At 43.0% G+C, this 16,850-nt stretch overlaps 1 protein-coding gene and 1 long non-coding RNA gene across 2 annotated transcripts; one reads left to right on the forward strand and one right to left on the reverse strand.

Annotated features, from left to right (window-relative positions):
- Nucleotides 1-1,912: 1,912 nt before the first annotated feature.
- On the reverse strand, nucleotides 1,913-5,449 carry bmp15 (bone morphogenetic protein 15). Its single transcript, XM_004573422.3, has 2 exons — nucleotides 4,899-5,449; nucleotides 1,913-3,746 (listed from the first exon to the last, which is right to left on the reverse strand). Exons 1-2 carry the CDS (start codon nucleotides 5,248-5,250, stop codon nucleotides 2,743-2,745), a joined length of 1,356 nt encoding a protein of 451 aa, XP_004573479.1. The 5' UTR covers nucleotides 5,251-5,449; the 3' UTR covers nucleotides 1,913-2,742.
- A 2,346-nt stretch (nucleotides 5,450-7,795) lies between these two features.
- On the forward strand, nucleotides 7,796-9,119 carry LOC143417049 (uncharacterized). The gene is made up of 3 exons (XR_013097264.1): nucleotides 7,796-8,023; nucleotides 8,192-8,247; nucleotides 8,626-9,119. It is a non-coding gene; the product is annotated as an uncharacterized LOC143417049 (long non-coding RNA).
- Nucleotides 9,120-16,850: the final 7,731 nt, after the last annotated feature.

The raw sequence follows: 16,850 nt of genomic DNA on the forward strand, positions 1-16,850 counted from the left end.
ATAAAGTTTTAATCTTAACACTACCTGCCACCTCATCCTCTCTCGTGGCCGGTGTGGATGAATTTGCCTCTAAAAAGCTCAAGAGTCACCTTATAAACTCCATATCTGTAAACAGAAAAGCCACAGGGGGAAACAGTGAATTTAAGAGCGGATAGATTTATTTTACTGCCAAAGTTCCAGTGACTTCAGTCAAAACTAAATTGAAACTTTTTACTGTTAATACTTTGAAAGCTATAAGACTGCTAAAAGATTTACTTATTACCAAAGAAGGCTCCTTTTAATTTAATAGCAAAAACACGGATCACAGCCAATGAAGGAGGCCTTTATTGACATCTTTCTCCTCTAATTCCCAGTTGTTCTGCTTTACAAAAGAAATACGAAACAATTATATATAACAATTTTCAATATACAGGGGCTGATGAGGCTGAACTCATTTCTGGGAAGAGGACTTGAAACGAGGTCCTGTATTACCAGATCCAAGGCATTAAAAATCAAAAAAAGATTTATATCAGGTACCAAGACTTCGACTTTATAGCAGTTTTATTGTGTTATCTGGTACTCCCAAAAGGCCTTCAACTTTAATAAAGATGTAGAAAAAAAGTTCATTATTTAACTTTACATCATAAGGATTTTTTTTCTCATCACACTAAATGAACAAATGGTGCAAATTAAAACATAATAAAATATTTAAAACAGAGCATCATTATCCTGGGTTTATTTTTATTCATTAAAGCAGGCTAATGGGCTACATGTGTTTTCCTCTTGATGTGATCTTCCGATTGTGACTCTTAGTAAAAGTGAGTTTGAGCCCTTTACCTGTGTGCTTGTTGTGAGTGTGACCTCTGCTGATCTTTAAACCCACATTAAAGGTCATTTACATCCATGAGTGGATGCTTTCAGGCCAAGACATCAACTGGTCATTGATGTGGAAATATATATAAAGTGAACTTTTGGGTGTTTTTGGACAACTATCATAAGGTCTGAATTTTGGTTTCACAATTTTTGTTGGCATTAATAGAGTTTATTAATTCAATTGTAGTCTTTGTAGTTCAGTCACAGACATTACAAGTAACAAAGAAAAATAAGTTGAATATAAATGTGACAATGAGCACTAAATGCCAACAATGAAGAAAATAGACCTCCAATGTCCTCAACTCTGTCATGAGGTGATCTGTATGTGTAGTACAGGGCATGCTGTGATTGGTTGACCTGCTTGGCTTCATGCAAATTTCAAAACCTTCCTCAGAGGAATTCCCTCGGAGTGAAGTCAAGGAAAACTTAACCTGGACGCCCCAAAGATCACTGCACGCAAAGCAAATAGAATTAAACCTGCTTACACCCCTGCTTATGTGCTGTGTGCATATTTATAGAGATACGTTTGTTAACTTTACTGTGGGCAATACAAACATAAAGAATCATGTCAGAATTTCTGCCCATTCCTGTAAACTTCATGCATTTGGGAGAAAAAAAGGGATAACAGCTCCATCTGTTGGACTCAGTGGGTTAATGCACTTCAACAGCTTAGGAACATCATTCAAATTTAGGACATGATTAAAATGTCAACATCAGCAGATAAAAGCACATTTTTAAAAAGTAGCAGCCGCAGTTTAAGGTTTTAAGGAGTTTTGTAAGGAAACATTAATACTAACAGTTAGCGTTCGGCTCCAAAAGGTCTGTTTTCAGAGCTTTTGGAAAGAACAACACTAGGTTTTTATTTTTTTTAGGTTTTTTTTTTTTAGGTTAATCATCTGCTAGCACAAAATGACCAAATCCAGTTGTCTTTGCAGGTCTGTAGGTCTTTTGGAGCTTTTGAACTTTTTTAAAAAAACAAACAAACAAATTCTTCAAAGTTGTTACTTAACAACTTACTTTTAAAAACACCAAAACTAGCAATAAATAACACTACACAAAATATGCATTTTACTTTATTATTCATTTTCACTTATATAAAATGACACTTTTCCATTACAACACTTTGTTTTCTTTCACACTCAACATCAAGAACGTAACGTCACAACACCTCTACAGTTACATCCAACAAGGTCAACCCCTTTGTCCATTAAAATTGTTTTTTTATTTACCTTTTTTTTTTTTTTTTTTTTTTTTAAACAAGCATCTAATTTCCTGCTGAAGAATGCAGCCCGGCATAGTGCCGTCACATTATCCAGATTTTTTTTTTTTTTTAATGCCGTGAAACAGATTTACACAAAGAACAACACACAGACAGACACACACAGGAAGAAAAAGTCCTGTAGATTAAGGTTGAATACTGAGATTTTACATTTATTCTGTTTAAATCTTATACGTAGACTGGTGTTTACCCAAAGTTAGTTTATGTATTTGTACATTTGTTATATTTTTGGGACGTTTGGGATAATAATCATTCAGGGTGACCTAACCTGCTTTTTAGTGATCCATAATTTCATCAGCAGTATATTCACCTACAAAGTGCTTTTAGCCACAGAGGGTTTACAGTACAGTCATTGCACACTGGAAAGTAAGGGCTTTCTTCTGTCTGCAGATCCCGCATTCACATTCAGCATCCACCTTGCTTCAACAGGGACCATGAAACCACACGGAAACCACAACAGCAGCTTCCTCCCTCCAGCATAAAGCTCGTTGTGGTTAGCTGCCAAGCTGAAGCTCAAAACAGTGTCCCATCAGAAATTCTATTTAAGTCTCTTTTTCCTCCCCCACAGTGCAAAGCATATTTAAATCACTTAGACGTGCTCCTCCAAGTCTCTAGCGACACGTGCAGGACTCTGCCACCATGTCGTCCAGCTCCTTGTACTCCACCTTCTTCTTTTGCACGACCAGCACGCTCATGGGCATGTACTTGTAGGGCACGCAGGACGGAGGAGGGACGTCCCCGACGCCCAGGTCATTGATGAGTGTCTGGATTATGGCATGGTTGGGGGAATGGTAGCCATAGTGGAGCACCCTCGGGCAGTCGCCCTGGCAGAACCGAGGGTTGTAGACGGGCGGGGCGATAAAGTAGTGGCCCCAGCCGAGTTCATCGAAAGACAGGCGGAAAGAGTGGAGCTTGCATCGGTTTTTGGGTGTGTTGGTTTTGTGTTTGTAGCTGGGGATATCAGAGACGATCAAGGATGAGGTGGGGGTGGAGAAAGATGAAGAGGAAGTGGGGGCATTCTTTAGTGCGTCAAGTGAAGGATCCTGAGGCTCTGAAGAATCTTTGGAGCGACGGCGGCGGTGAAGCGAAAAATGCCACTGCCCAATTTGCCTCATGATGCCTTCCCCTTCCGTGCCAAGCAGTTCTCCCATCCAGTCCTTCACCTCCCTCTCCTCCTCCAGGTACAGAAGAAGAGAGGGAACTTCGAGGTGAGGTTCACCGATCCAGCGTGTCCTCCCTCGAGACAGAATCCTCCACCACCGCAGGAGGCCGTTGCTCTCTTCAGCTAGCTCAGGTTCTGTGCACCAGTACTGGGCAGTGAGGGTCAAGTGCCTCCCCCGGCCTCGATCCTTCCCACGCAGGACGTGGCTGCTGATGTGTGCAGTGATGTCCGTCTCCGTCCACCGCTCGTGAGGCTCCAAGGTGACCAGACTCTCTGCACCCAGCGCGGTGATCTGAGCCCTGCAGCGGGGCGGCTGGACGGCCTGTTCGCTGCTCAAGTTTGTGGAGGAAGAAGAGGGCGGAGAAGAGCGAAGGTGAACAAAAGAAGCTCTCACCAGTCGCTCTGAGGGGAGAGTGTCGAGGTTGTACTGCACCGTGAAGGTGTAGCAGTGGTCTGAAGAGGAGGAGACAAAGTCAATAAATCAGCATCAATCATATCGATCCCTCACTGACTGCTTCAAGTCCTTTGAGCAAAGCAGAGCCAACATTAATATATGTAAAAGCTGTTGTGCAGTACAAAATAATGTAGCGTTTAAGTCTGAGTTTCAGGTTCACAAGTTCTTAAAGAGATTTTTACAAAATGTACTTAAATGCATCCTGAAGATGTTCCAGCTGCTGAAACAGCTTAAATATCACTTAAATATTTTTATAGTAAAAATGTCTGTCTGACAAATGTGAGCCCCCCCACCCCTTAATCATTGAACCCAATTAACTCTGCTTTATATAAAACATGGGTGTAGTGACAATTCTGTTCAGTCAAACTACTTTTTTGCAGCCCCTGCTGACCACTAGGAAGATTTAAGACTCTTCTGTAGTCCAGTTCACCCTGGACTGATCACCAAGCTTTCATAGCCTAACCTAACACACAGACAACTGCTCATATTTAGATTCACCAGTTAACCTGACCTGTGTTTGGACTGTGGGAGAAAGCTGGAGTAAAAGGTGAGAACCTACACAGACACACAGGACTCACAACAGATGCACTGCATGAAAAGTGGGCAGTCTTATTTACTTACTGCAGCACCTGTGGACACGCTACACTTTGTATGACGTTTGGCTGTTTTGTATTAATGGTATATTTTTATTAATATTTCCCCAAACAAACCTCTTCAGTTATCCGAGTAAGTTATCTGACTAGTTTTAGTTCTACGTGGCAGCTGTTTGCCAAAGGTAGCTTTGCTGTGTTTTAACTGCTTCCTGTGAGGTCGCTGGAAGGTCACACGTGGTTACCACAATACTGAAAAATACATCAAAATCCTTTTTCAGTCACACAGAAACACGAACTAAACTTAAACGAATATCATGGGGAGGCTGGTGTTAAAATAAGCACATGAGTATTACACATCATCTGAGCTCCAATTGACCGGAGACAGAGGTAAAAATCTAATTAACTAAAGGGCAGTTTATTTGGCATGATTTCTTTTCTTTATTTAAATTTAGTCACTGTATGAAACTAATCCTCGGATTCTGTAAATCTGCGGCCACATAAAAACCCCTCCAGCCATTAGTTCGATACTTTTAACAAGATTAGTCAGCTGTTCTTCACCTCCAGACGCGGGCAGGTAGTGCACCGATGACGCCGTGGGCCTCAGCAGGCGCACCGTGTTGGAGCCGAACTTCCGGTGCTGTTTGGGCCTGCCGTCCGGTTCGGCTGCGCTGTGGTACAAACTGAGCATGAACTGCAGGTTCTGGTCCGCTTTCTGCTCGTCGGTCAGCGGCCTGTGGTGGTGCGCTCCTCTGTCCTTCGCGCTTTGGTGACTCCGACGACTGCGCCTCAGCGTGGGCTGGTGAGAGGCCATGTTCTGCCCACCGCAAGTGGAACAGAGCAGGAAGACGAAGCAGGACAGGGCGCAGACACGAAGGAAGCCTAAGCCGCGTTTGGCACAGGTCGCCCTCATGTTGGATATAAAACCTCTGGCGCTAGCGAGCTCCACCAACGAGGCTAGAGTTGGCAAACATCGTCCGCGCGGCCTAAAGGCGTCATTTACAGGCTCACCTGCTCGCTCGCCATTTTAGACCTTACAAACAACTTCCTGAAATTGGCGGTGACCCCAATTAAACCTTCGGACGTGCATGAAAGGAAGCCACGTGAGTGTGCGTAAAAATGATGTGACGAGATCCTTTTATGATTTTTATAGCACAATTTAAAAATATTCAGACTCAGAGTCAGATGTGTTAAAGGGCTCCAATCAGAATTTGATTTGGGACCCACAGCTACACCCACATATCTCTCTATCCACTTCAGCACCCCGGCAGTATTAACTTTATATTGATCATGTTTGATCGTTGGCATCGATGCCACTGTCAGGGCTGACCGGTGTGTTGGGAAGCAATTAAATAAACAAGCAAAAACAAAATTAGGTGTTTTAATTGCTTTTCAAATGAGCAGCAAATGATTTAAGACAAATCTAAATATGATTTTCTTACATAAATCGCAAATGCAAAAACAGACGTTATGCGTTAAAAGGAATTTAAATAGGTAAACCCAGCACAATCATTAAAATACAAAATATTTAAGTAGACATGCTTGTTTTATGATGATTATTATGATTAAGATTATTATGATTATTATGATGTAAAGTGTCGTAACGATATTGTTCAAGAGTATTTTTGTACAGTTACTACAACAATTTCACCGCTTCACTTGCAGCCTCCCGTTTTCATTTTTTAATTCACAGAAATAAGTTTGACTGTATTTATTTCAAAAGCATTGAGGCTGCAGGCCTGTGTCACTAGTTGCCAACTAGGATCTAGTTCCTTCAGCCTTTGAATCTTTTAAGCCAAGATGCGACAGAAAGTTTGTTTTTGTTTTTATTGTGGATAGGACATAAAAAGAATTAGAAGTACAAACGTAGTGTGAAATGACGCACTTAGCAAGATTGAACAAAGTGTCTAGAAGGTGCATGAAAATAAAAAATCCTCCTTAGTGGGTGAAAAAAGCAAATAACTATTACGTGAATTTCGATGTTTTCATTTTATAATGTAATCAAAAGCAAACCAGTAAAACCATTAGACTGTTTATGATCTGTTGTAATACACATGGCTATATTTGATATCCGTATTACTGCTCTACCCAGCAGTCATTTGTGTATGTGGTTTTCTTTTCAATGTATTTTAAAATGACACATGTCAAGTCATTAATTTTTTTTTTTTTGTGTGTCTATATTTTTTCAACAGGTAATCCAAGAATATTTTTTTAGTTCTTTTCCAGATGTACAATTACAGTGCCCATTGTAAAAGTTCATGAAGCCATATTTTATTTACAATAGAACACAGAAGAAATATCAAATGTTTAAACTGGGAAAATGTATTTTTTAAGAAAAAAAGGGTAATTTTTTAATTTGATGGCAGAAACATATTTCAAAAACTTAGGACGGGGTCATGTTTACCACATATTCAGCTGCTCAACACTCCTGGGTTTTCTCAAGGAAGCTCCAATTCCATAGGCACTAATGCATCCACATATTATTAGAGATGGAGGCTTTTGCATTGAGTGCTGATACCAAACTGGATGGTTCCTCTCCTCTTATCTGGAGGATGTGACATCCATGTTTTCCTAAAGAATTTCCCTTTTTGTTTTCTGGAAGTGCTCCCGTGCCCATGCAGTGATTTTCAGGCTAGAATCATGAGGGCCTGAAGATCACGGACATCTCATATTGACTTAGATATACACACAGATTTCTCAAAACAACATAAGTTTAGTTTAGCACCAGGTTTATAATCTTGCTAGCTAGTTAGTGTTAGCCTAGCTTGCTGCTGCCGCTGGGCTCATGTTATTTAAAGAAAAAAAAAAAACACCATAAAACTATGTCGGTGAAATTTTCTGTTGATTGTTTGAAATAAAAAAGTGAGATAAGAGCCCAGACAAAATTCTTCGGGAGGTGCAGCCGTTAGGGGTGGGGTGTGGGGAGTATTTTCAATCCATAGCCATAACTAACTAACTAACTAACTAATTATATATATCATGTTTAACCTGAGTAGCAAAAGACCGCAGGGGGGGTTGAAAACAATAAGCCAGGAGTTAGCTGTGCTCGCGGACTCTTATCAAGCCTTGACCTCCTGGTCAGCTATCGCGCTGGTGGATAACAGAGGTCTCCAAAAACGTGGAAGCACTTTTGCAAATATGTGATATTTTGATAAATTAAGTAGATATTTGAGCATTACACAGCTACATTCTCGCCTGAAAATATCTTAAAAGGTTATTTTGTGACCCAGAAAGGGTAGTCTGGGAAAAAAGGAGGATCGCATTTGTCCGCCGGTTGTCGGAGCCGTGCGTACTTGTAAGCGCGGCAATGGCGGAGGAGCGTGGCTAAAAAAACTTATTAGTTTTTCTGGGTCACACAATAAACTTTTAAGATATTTTCAGGCGAGAATGTAGCTGTGTAAAGTTCAAATATCTGCTCGATTTATCAAGACATCACATATTTGCAAAAATGCTCCGACGTTTTCGGAGACGTCCATTTTTTCATGCTTTGTGGCAGCTTTTGAACATCTGTGGCATCTGTTAATGTCAAATCTAGCCTTTATTTAACAACATAAGCAAACTCTATGTTGCAATGATTGCATAGCCATTAAGGATCAAATCAGTTTCTGTTTTTTCTCCCTCTGCTTGCTTCTTACTGTCTTTGAGGCTCGGGACCAGCACTCCTACTGTTGGACAGAAAGACATCAGTAAGTATTTTGGTTTTCCAATATATTAGCAACTGTCAGTGACATTTATATTAATCAGGCTGAACTTTAATCATACTTTAGATCAGCCTGTTTTCCTTATTGTTTTATTTGTGCTTTGGTTTGGGGAAGTTGTTTCTTTACTGATCTTTTTCTGTCTTCTGTTATTAGACTTGAGATATGACTGCACTAGGCTGTTGCTGGTGACTCCAGTTAAGACATGCTGTGTAAGTAAACAAACAACAACAGTTTGGTCTGCATTTCTTGAAAGATCACATCCCCCAATCTTAGTTATAGTGAAGTCTGCAAGTTTTCTAACAGCAAAATTTGTTTTGTGCCCAAATCATTTTGCACATCATTAGAATGAAAGTTATTGGCCATGTTTGTATAACCCTTTTTAAAATGATGCTTTCATGACATTATTGTGTGTCGGGTGGTGGTCACGGCTGTCCAGACTGACAAGTGGGACATTGAATGTCACCTCTCTGGTGGGGAGGGAGCCTGAGATTGTCTAAATTGGAGTCTGTTCTATACCAAATGAAGAAAAAATGTTTTAAGAAAGCAATTAAGTTCATGTTCCAAAAAATATGATTGTTTGCTTGCAGGACACCATGAGTCCTCCGTCACAGATGGTGTGGTCAGTGAAGATGGTGGCCTGCAGGTTCAAGCTCATTGCATCTCCAACCCACATCCACTGCCACTGTACTTAAGGGAAGTTAAAGACTTTCTTCTGCACCTACATTTGGATCACCTCGATCCATGATAGTCATTCAGGCAGTAATGCCTGGACTGGAAACCAGCATCCTTAAAATATTACAACATTCCAGCTCCTGTGTTGGAATGAAAAACAAATGTGTTGTTTAAATTAGAGACTGCACTTGTGACAGAACAATAAATATATTTTATTTTGATTATATAAGTAATGTAATTACGAAACAAAGTTGTGGTAGACCTAAACTTATTTTCAGAATAATTACATCTGAGACTTTTTTTTATTGTAAGATTATAACAGTGATGGCAATATAATTGTTTGTTGTTCAGCAGAACAGTGTCCAGTATGTTGGCTGTTATACTTTGTTGTGTTTGAAAATAAAAGTTGGGCTCATTTTAACATCATTACAAAAAGTGTTGTTAATTATTTTTAATCATATTCAGGTTACCACAAATAGTTTTTTCATTTAGTTGAACTTGAAATGTTTGTCAGTATAAACAATTAATATTGTACAGTTAGAAATATCAAGTTATTCTTAATACTGCAGACTTACAATGAATAAGTTGTTCTAACAGTCATCTTAAGTAAGCTTTACTTAGTTTTTTGGAGGCAACGAGTTTGCATATTTTTTTTGAGTTCTGGAAACTATATAGGTTTTTACTCTGTTCTCTAAGTGAATAAGTTGCCTTAATTTAGTCATCTTAAGTAAACTTTACTAAATTTTTTTGAGGCAACGAGTTTACATAGTTTTTTTTGAGTTCGGTGAACTAACAAGGTCGTACAGTGTACTCAAAATGAGTAAGTTGCCCTAACTTAATCATCTTAAGTAAAACTTAATTCAAATGTTTTTTTGTGAGTTCTGAGAACTAATTAGATTTTACAGTGTCCGTCTTTACTTCTTAGAAACTTTGAATCGCTATCATAAATACCTAATCACGTTACTGACATTTTAACAATCAGTTTAATTAGCTGTAAATTTTCTTCGACCTTTGTTTGTACCACTTCATTTTCCAGCCTTTCCTAACTTTTTGAGATATGTTGCTGCCATGAAATTCAAAATGAGACAATTTTGCTCAGGACAAAGTAAAATATCTCACTTTAAACATCTGAAATATTTTCTGTGTTATACTGTGAGTAAAATATGGGTTTATGAGGTTTGCATATAATTGTATTCTGTTTTCATTTGCATTTTACAAAGTGTCACAACTTATTTGGAATCGAAAAATCAGTAAACTATATATTTACTGGTCATGCTGAACCTCAGTAGCACAATTTTAAACAGCATAGATAAAGGATGTAGTATAAATAGGAAGGCAGGCATGGCTTTTCTCACTGTTTGGTTTAGTTTTTCACTAGCTGTTTAGTGTTATTTTTCTATATGAAAAGCTTTTTACTTTCACATTTCTGACAAATTGCTACAGTCTAGTCAGCAATTCTAGAAGCTAAATGAAATAATTACCTACAATAGAGTATGTCTAACTTTAATTTTCATAAATGAAAAATGTTCTTTTATTCATTTTGCAGTTTTCAGACAGTTATTCACAGCAACATGGTAAGCATCCAAGAAAAAGTTCTTCAAGTTTTAAGTTAACCCTGTTGGTTTCCTCCTCTCAGCTATAAGGTAAATACACATAACAGACAGCACTGCCCTCATTTTTTTCAACAACAAACATTTATTTTTGCTTTAAACCAGTTGTCTGCACCATTAGATGTGCCCTGAGTTGGACATCTGCCAAGGTCATCTTTTGAAATAATTGCAGTACCTAAAAAGAAAACACAACAAAAAAATAATACAGAATACAAATTTTAGGATTGTCCAAAATATTCTTGTTTTTGGAAATATTTTGTTTTTTTCATGTTGCCATGAAAACAGAGTGGTGACCTATATTGGGTCGTTCATGCCACATTAGGGTTAGGGTTAGACACTTCACCCGTTGGTGGGCATGCAATTGAATTCACAACTTTATGTTACTTTCAATAAAGTATTTTCCAATGTCTAAAGTCTAGCTCTCTTTTGATGAAAATTCTATTTACTGAATAATGAAGACATAAGAAGGATTTTATATATTAAAGAAATTAATGGCCCAATTACCTCAGTCGGATTCGTTTTAGACCCACAGAAAAAATGAAAATAACAACAATAAAAAAACTTAAATGATTCTTCACCCTCAATAAAAATGAAGAAATAATTCTGAGTAAAATTCAAATCAAATAAATTCAATCATGTTTATTTATATAAATAATGATTCATTAATGAAAATGTGCTGGTATTATTATGTATACCACTCAAGTACATTTCATTTGAAAAGATTCCATTAAATTTACTATTTTAAATTGCTCTTGGAAAAATGTACCTGTACATTACATTTGCATAAATCTTTTATTTTGAATGTCGACTACTAAAAAAATGTTATTTGAGAACCTTAAAAAGTACTTTGGCAAAACTTGTTTTTATTTAGTTATCTCAATTCTGACTTGGGGATCAGAGATTTTCATTTAGTCCAATACAAAAAGTTTAATTCAGTATTTATATTGCCTAAAGTGACAAAAAGTGAGCTTTATACAGTAGGGTAAAAAAAAAAAAAACCCAAGTAAAACCCCTAACTATAAGAGCACCAATTTGTGAAAGTGGGAAGGAAGAACTCTTGTTTATCAAGAAGAGACCTTCAGGAGAATCATGCTTATGTTCTGTTGTGACGAAATACAAACTACAGTGAGAATGGATAAATCTACATGACATATAGTAGTAGTATGAGGGATAAATGAAGTGTAAGAAAAATGTCTGGTGCACCATGGGAAGTCCTCCAGCAGCCTGAACTGGTGTAACTGAGGGAGGATTCAGGGTCACCTGATCCAGCCCTAACTGTATGCTTTATCAAAAAGGTTTAAAACTTAAAGTAGAGATACTGTCTGACTTACAAATCCAAACTGGGAGCTGGTTCCATAGAAGAGGGACCTGAAAGCTGAAGTCTCGCCCTCTCATTGTACTTTTAAATATTCTAGGAACAACAAGTAAGCTTGCAGTCTGAGAGCAAAGTGCTCTAATTGTCAGGGTCCTGGGACTGGGCGACCCAGGATCCCTGGGCAGTCATCGACCTGTGTATTATTATTATGTATTTTTGGTGTCGTTTCTCCTTCTCTGTGCGTGTACATATGTGTGTTTCTCTGTGCTGTGTTAGTCTGTGTCCCACTCATATGTTTAGGCGAGGTATGGGTGTGTATGTCTGCGGGTGTGCCTGGAGGATGGAGCTCGGCCACCTGCAGGCCTGAGGGGTGTGGCCCTGCGGAGGGACTGGCCACACCCGAAGCCACACACCTGCCGCTGATCAGGGCTCGTCGGGGGAGCTACTTAGGAGAGTCTTGGAGCTCCCACCGACGCGGGATCATTGAGTTATCGTACCAAGTTAGTGTGTCAGCATATGTCTGTGTTGTTCGTATATGCCCGCCGAGGGTTAGTGTTGACGGCTGCCTCTATGGTTTCCCTGCAGGAGGAAGAGTGGTCCAGAAAGGCAGCACGCACGGGGTGTGCGGAAACACAACAGCGGGGAGCACGAGCACGAGCACAGACGTCGGAGGGAAGCACGCACACGGGGTTCAAGAGAGCAACGGGGAGTTATTGTGTTTACAGTTTTTCACTGTGAATAAAGAGCACTGTTTGCATCGCAGAGTCTGCGTTTTGGGTCCTCCTTTCCCCACATCCCCACGGTCTGCCAGCCAGACCGTGACAGAATGATCCCGCCAACCACCATGGACCCAGCAAACTCAGGAGTTGCCACGGAGGAGAGATCGCTCACGCAGCTATGGGATTACTGCCGGAGCGTAATCCAGGCTGTAGACCCACCCAAGAGACATATACAGGTAGTGTTCTTTGACAATTATCTCTCATCCACTACCTTCACCACGAACATTCTGGACATTAACAAACTTAGGCACCTGGTCGCTAGTTTAAGGGAGAGCTCGAGTTTTGAACTATTTGGCTTGGGTGGTCCGAGCATGGACAGTTCGGCTGCTCTCCTAGAGACTCTAGCCGCTTGGTTTTTCACGCGTCGGCGGAGGGCTTTCCCGTCGGTGCTCGCGGCACAATCGTTTGATCCGCCGTTACGGAAGGCATGCCGCACTCTCTACCATCATCCCATTACGCCTCAACCCACTCCTGCGGTTTCAGCCCAGTCAGCTGGCAACGGACCAACAGCGCTCATCACCGCAGTGAGTAAACCCGACTCGTTTGTGTCTATTAATCATGTCATTGAAAATCACAACCCAGATGAACAGCAGAAGACTGTTTCCATACACCCGGCCCCGCCTTCACGGAGGAGAAGGCGTCCTCGCAAGCAGCGCTCAACCACATCCACACTCACTCCTGTGCTGGTCGAAGACTCAGGACCAGCGGCTCTGGATGCCACAGTGAGTAAAATGGACTCTGCCGGTGTTATAAATTCCCTTTCTGTAAACATAAAAATAGAAACTGTTTGCTGTACCTCCAAAGACCCAGCAAATATTCCCTCTGAGACTGTAAGCTGGGAGCTAGGGAGTTCCGAGCATACAGACCCAAGTGACTTTTTGGCTCAGTCTGGCCGCATGGAGACGGAGGTTCTCCCCAGGGCTTCCCCAGAGACCGTACTGGAGGTCTCAGTTGCCTCTGGACCCCTGGAATTTGTTGGGCCAGCTGTAACATTTTCATCCTCTCCACCCTTCATAGTAGCCATCTCACCCTCACCTCAGCCTGCTGCCCAGCTGGTGGCTCAGTCTTCAGTCCTGTCAGCCTCTCACCGTCATCCTCAGTTGGAGGTCAATATGCCGGCCGGGCCACCTCTGCCATCATTTCACCCATCTGTCCCTGCATCGCTGTCCAGTCTACCGGGAGTGGCTGCCACACCATCGTCGCCTCCGGATCATCCATCTATGGCTGAAGCGCAGCCGTCAACTCATCCGCCTGCAGTCACCCCTCAGCCGTCTGCTTCACTGGCCGCTACCTCACCACCCGCACCTGCCCTGCCCGAGTGGGAGCTCTGCGGGCCCCAGTGGGTGCTCAGCGAACGGGAGGAGCTCGCGCTGCCGGAGCAGGAGCTCGCGCTGCCGGAGCAGGAGCTCGCGCTGCCGGAGCAGGAGCTCGCGCTGCCAGCCGAGGAGGAGCTCGCGCTGCCAGCCGAGGAGGAGCTCGCGCTGCCAGCCGAGGAGGAGCTCGCGCTGCCAGCCGAGGGCCAGCCGAGGAGGAGCTCGCGCTGCCAGCCGAGGAGGAGCTCAGCGAGCGGGAGGAGCCCGCGTCGCCAGCTGTGGAGCTCAGCGAGCCGGAGGAGCTCAGCATGCCCGAGCAGGAGCAGCTCAGCGAGCAGGAGCAGCTCAGCGAGCAGGAGCAGCTCAGCATGCCCGAGCGGGAGCTCAGCGAGCCGGAGGAGCTCGGCGAGCCGGAGGAGCACTGTGAGCCGGAGGAGCTCAGCGAGCCGGAGGAGCTCAGCATGCCCGAGCAGGAGCTCAGCATGCCCGAGGAGCTCAGCGAGCCGGAGCAGGAGCAGCTCAGCGAGCCGGAGCAGGAGCAGCTCAGCGAGCCGGAGCAGCTCAGCGAGCAGGAGCAGCTCAGCGAACCACCAGCAGAGGAGCTCGGCGAGCGGAAGGAACAACCGGCGCTGCCAGCAGCCGAGGAGGAGCTCTCGCTGCCAGCAGCCGAGGAGGAGCTCTCGCTGCCAGCAGCCGAGGAGGAGCTCTCGCTGCCAGCAGCCGAGGAGGGACCCGCTCAGCCGGAGCCGGAGATCAGCGGACCGGAGGGACCTCCACGTCTAGCGCGGCCTCCTCGCCATCTACGTCCGGTGCGTCCACGTCAGCGATCGGCGCGTCATGGACCTGGTGCCACGCCTCGCTGTTGCTCACCGGAGCAGCGCCGCCGCCACCGGACCCGTGGCAGGCCACCAGAACCGTTCCGCCGCCACCGGACCCGTGGCAGGCCCCCTGAACTGTTTTGCTGCTGCTGCCGGACCCGGGGCCGTCCGCCGGAGCTGCTACGTCGCCGCCGTTGGGCTCGAGGTAGGCCCCCTGAACTCTTTTGTTATGTTGATGGGCCGCCTGAGACTGTTTTGTGGCGTTTTTTTCTTTTTGTTGCTCCGCTGCGGGATGCGCGGTCGGACTCTGGGACTGTGACCTTGGGGGGGTTGTTTTCTTCGGGGGTTTTTGCTTGTTTTGGTTCTGCCCTCCGTCCTGGACCTCCCGCCGCCCGCCCTGGGCTGGTTGTACTGTTTTTGATTTGTGTTTTTGGGTCGTCGGGAGCCGACCCTTAGAGGGGGGGTACTGTCAGGGTCCTGGGACTGGGCGACCCAGGATCCCTGGGCAGTCATGGACCTGTGTATTATTATTATTATTATTATGTATTTTTGGTGTAGTTTCTCCTTCTCTGTGCGTGTACATATGTGTGTTTCTCTGTGCTGTGTTAGTCTGTGTCCCACTCATATGTTTAGGCGAGGTATGGGTGTGTATGTCTGCGGGTGTGCCTGGAGGATGGAGCTCGGCCACCTGCAGGCCTGAGGGGTGTGGCCCTGCGGAGGGACTGGCCACACCCGAAGCCACACACCCGCCGCTGATCAGGGCTCGTCGGGGGAGCTACTTAGGAGAGTCTTGGAGCTCCCACCGACGCGGGATCATTGAGTTATCGTACCAAGTTAGTGTGTCAGCATATGTCTGTGTTGTTCGTATATGCCCGCCGAGGGTTAGTGTTGACGGCTGCCTCTATGGTTTCCCTGCAGGAGGAAGAGTGGTCCAGAAAGGCAGCACGCACGGGGTGTGCGGAAACACAACAGCGGGGAGCACAGACGTCGGAGGGAAGTACGCACACGGGGTTCAAGGGAGCAACGGGGAGTTATTGTGTTTACAGTTTTTCACTGTGAATAAAGAGCACTGTTTGCATCGCAGAGTCTGCGTTTTGGGTCCTCCTTTCCCCACATCCCCACGGTCTGCCAGCCAGACCGTGACACTAATACAATAACATCGTAGTACAAGGTTTATAAGATATAATGGAACCGATTACTCGGTACTTAGCATGTAAGTAGAAGGAATTTAAATAAAAGTCTGGATTTAACTGTGAACTAATGAAAAGAAGCTAATCTGAGATAAGAATGATCAGTACTCTCATTGTTCTATATCAACTGTAAATTTTATGCTGACACAGACATCTGTAAAGAGTTGCTGTTGCTGTTACGCTTTGGCTCCATCTGTTGGTACAATGTTGGTACACAAATACAAAACAAAAACTTGCATCACATTTTTATTGGGATCTTTTCTTATTCTATGATAACACATAAATATAATCTGAAAGAGCAACTGTTACATAAAAAAATTAAAGATAGAATAGAATAAACTTTTATCATCCTACAGATGAGAATATATTTGTATAAATTAGTGCTGTCAGCGTTAATCTCGTTAAAATGACGTTAACACCATAACCGCATTAACGCAGCAAATCTCTGTTAGTAAGTTATCGCAGATCGTCCCCACGTGTTAACAAGCTAACCATGCTCATTGGTTGCCAGTAAATTTCAGGGTTCATTTTAAAATTTTAGTTGTAACCTTCAGAACTCTGTGCGGTGAAGCTCCCCAGTATATCTCTGACCTGTTGAAACCTTATGCTTCATCCCGAGTACTTAGGTCGTCAGGTCAGAGGTTACTGGTGGTCCCACTAGGTTTTAAAAACGTGGGAATCAGGCTTTTCAGGCACTGGCACCAAGGCTGTGGAACTCCCTGCCATTGTCTTTACGCTGTCTAGTCTCCATTGACTCCTTTAAAAAGCAGCTGAAGTAATTTTTATACATAGAAGCTCTTAATTATTTTTTTCACTGTTTTATATTATTTTATTTGTAATTCTGATTTTATTGTGAAGCACTTTGTTATTTTTATCTGTGAAATGTGCTATATAAATAAATTTTACTTACTTACTAACGTGTTGACGCCGTGCAGGCCCAGGCATGGGGCGATTCGCAATAAATCACTAACGGAGATGTCATTGTAACAAGATTAACCCTGACAGCACTAATAAAAATGTGAAAATATGATGTAAATATGAGTAAAAGGAAAAAGAAGATAAAATCCATTATTGAGGTGTTTGGCCACAATCCACTAGCACAAATCTAGGTTCCC

This window comes from Maylandia zebra, linkage group LG3, assembly GCF_041146795.1.
Source record: "Maylandia zebra isolate NMK-2024a linkage group LG3, Mzebra_GT3a, whole genome shotgun sequence".
Lineage (NCBI taxonomy): Eukaryota > Metazoa > Chordata > Actinopteri > Cichliformes > Cichlidae > Maylandia > Maylandia zebra.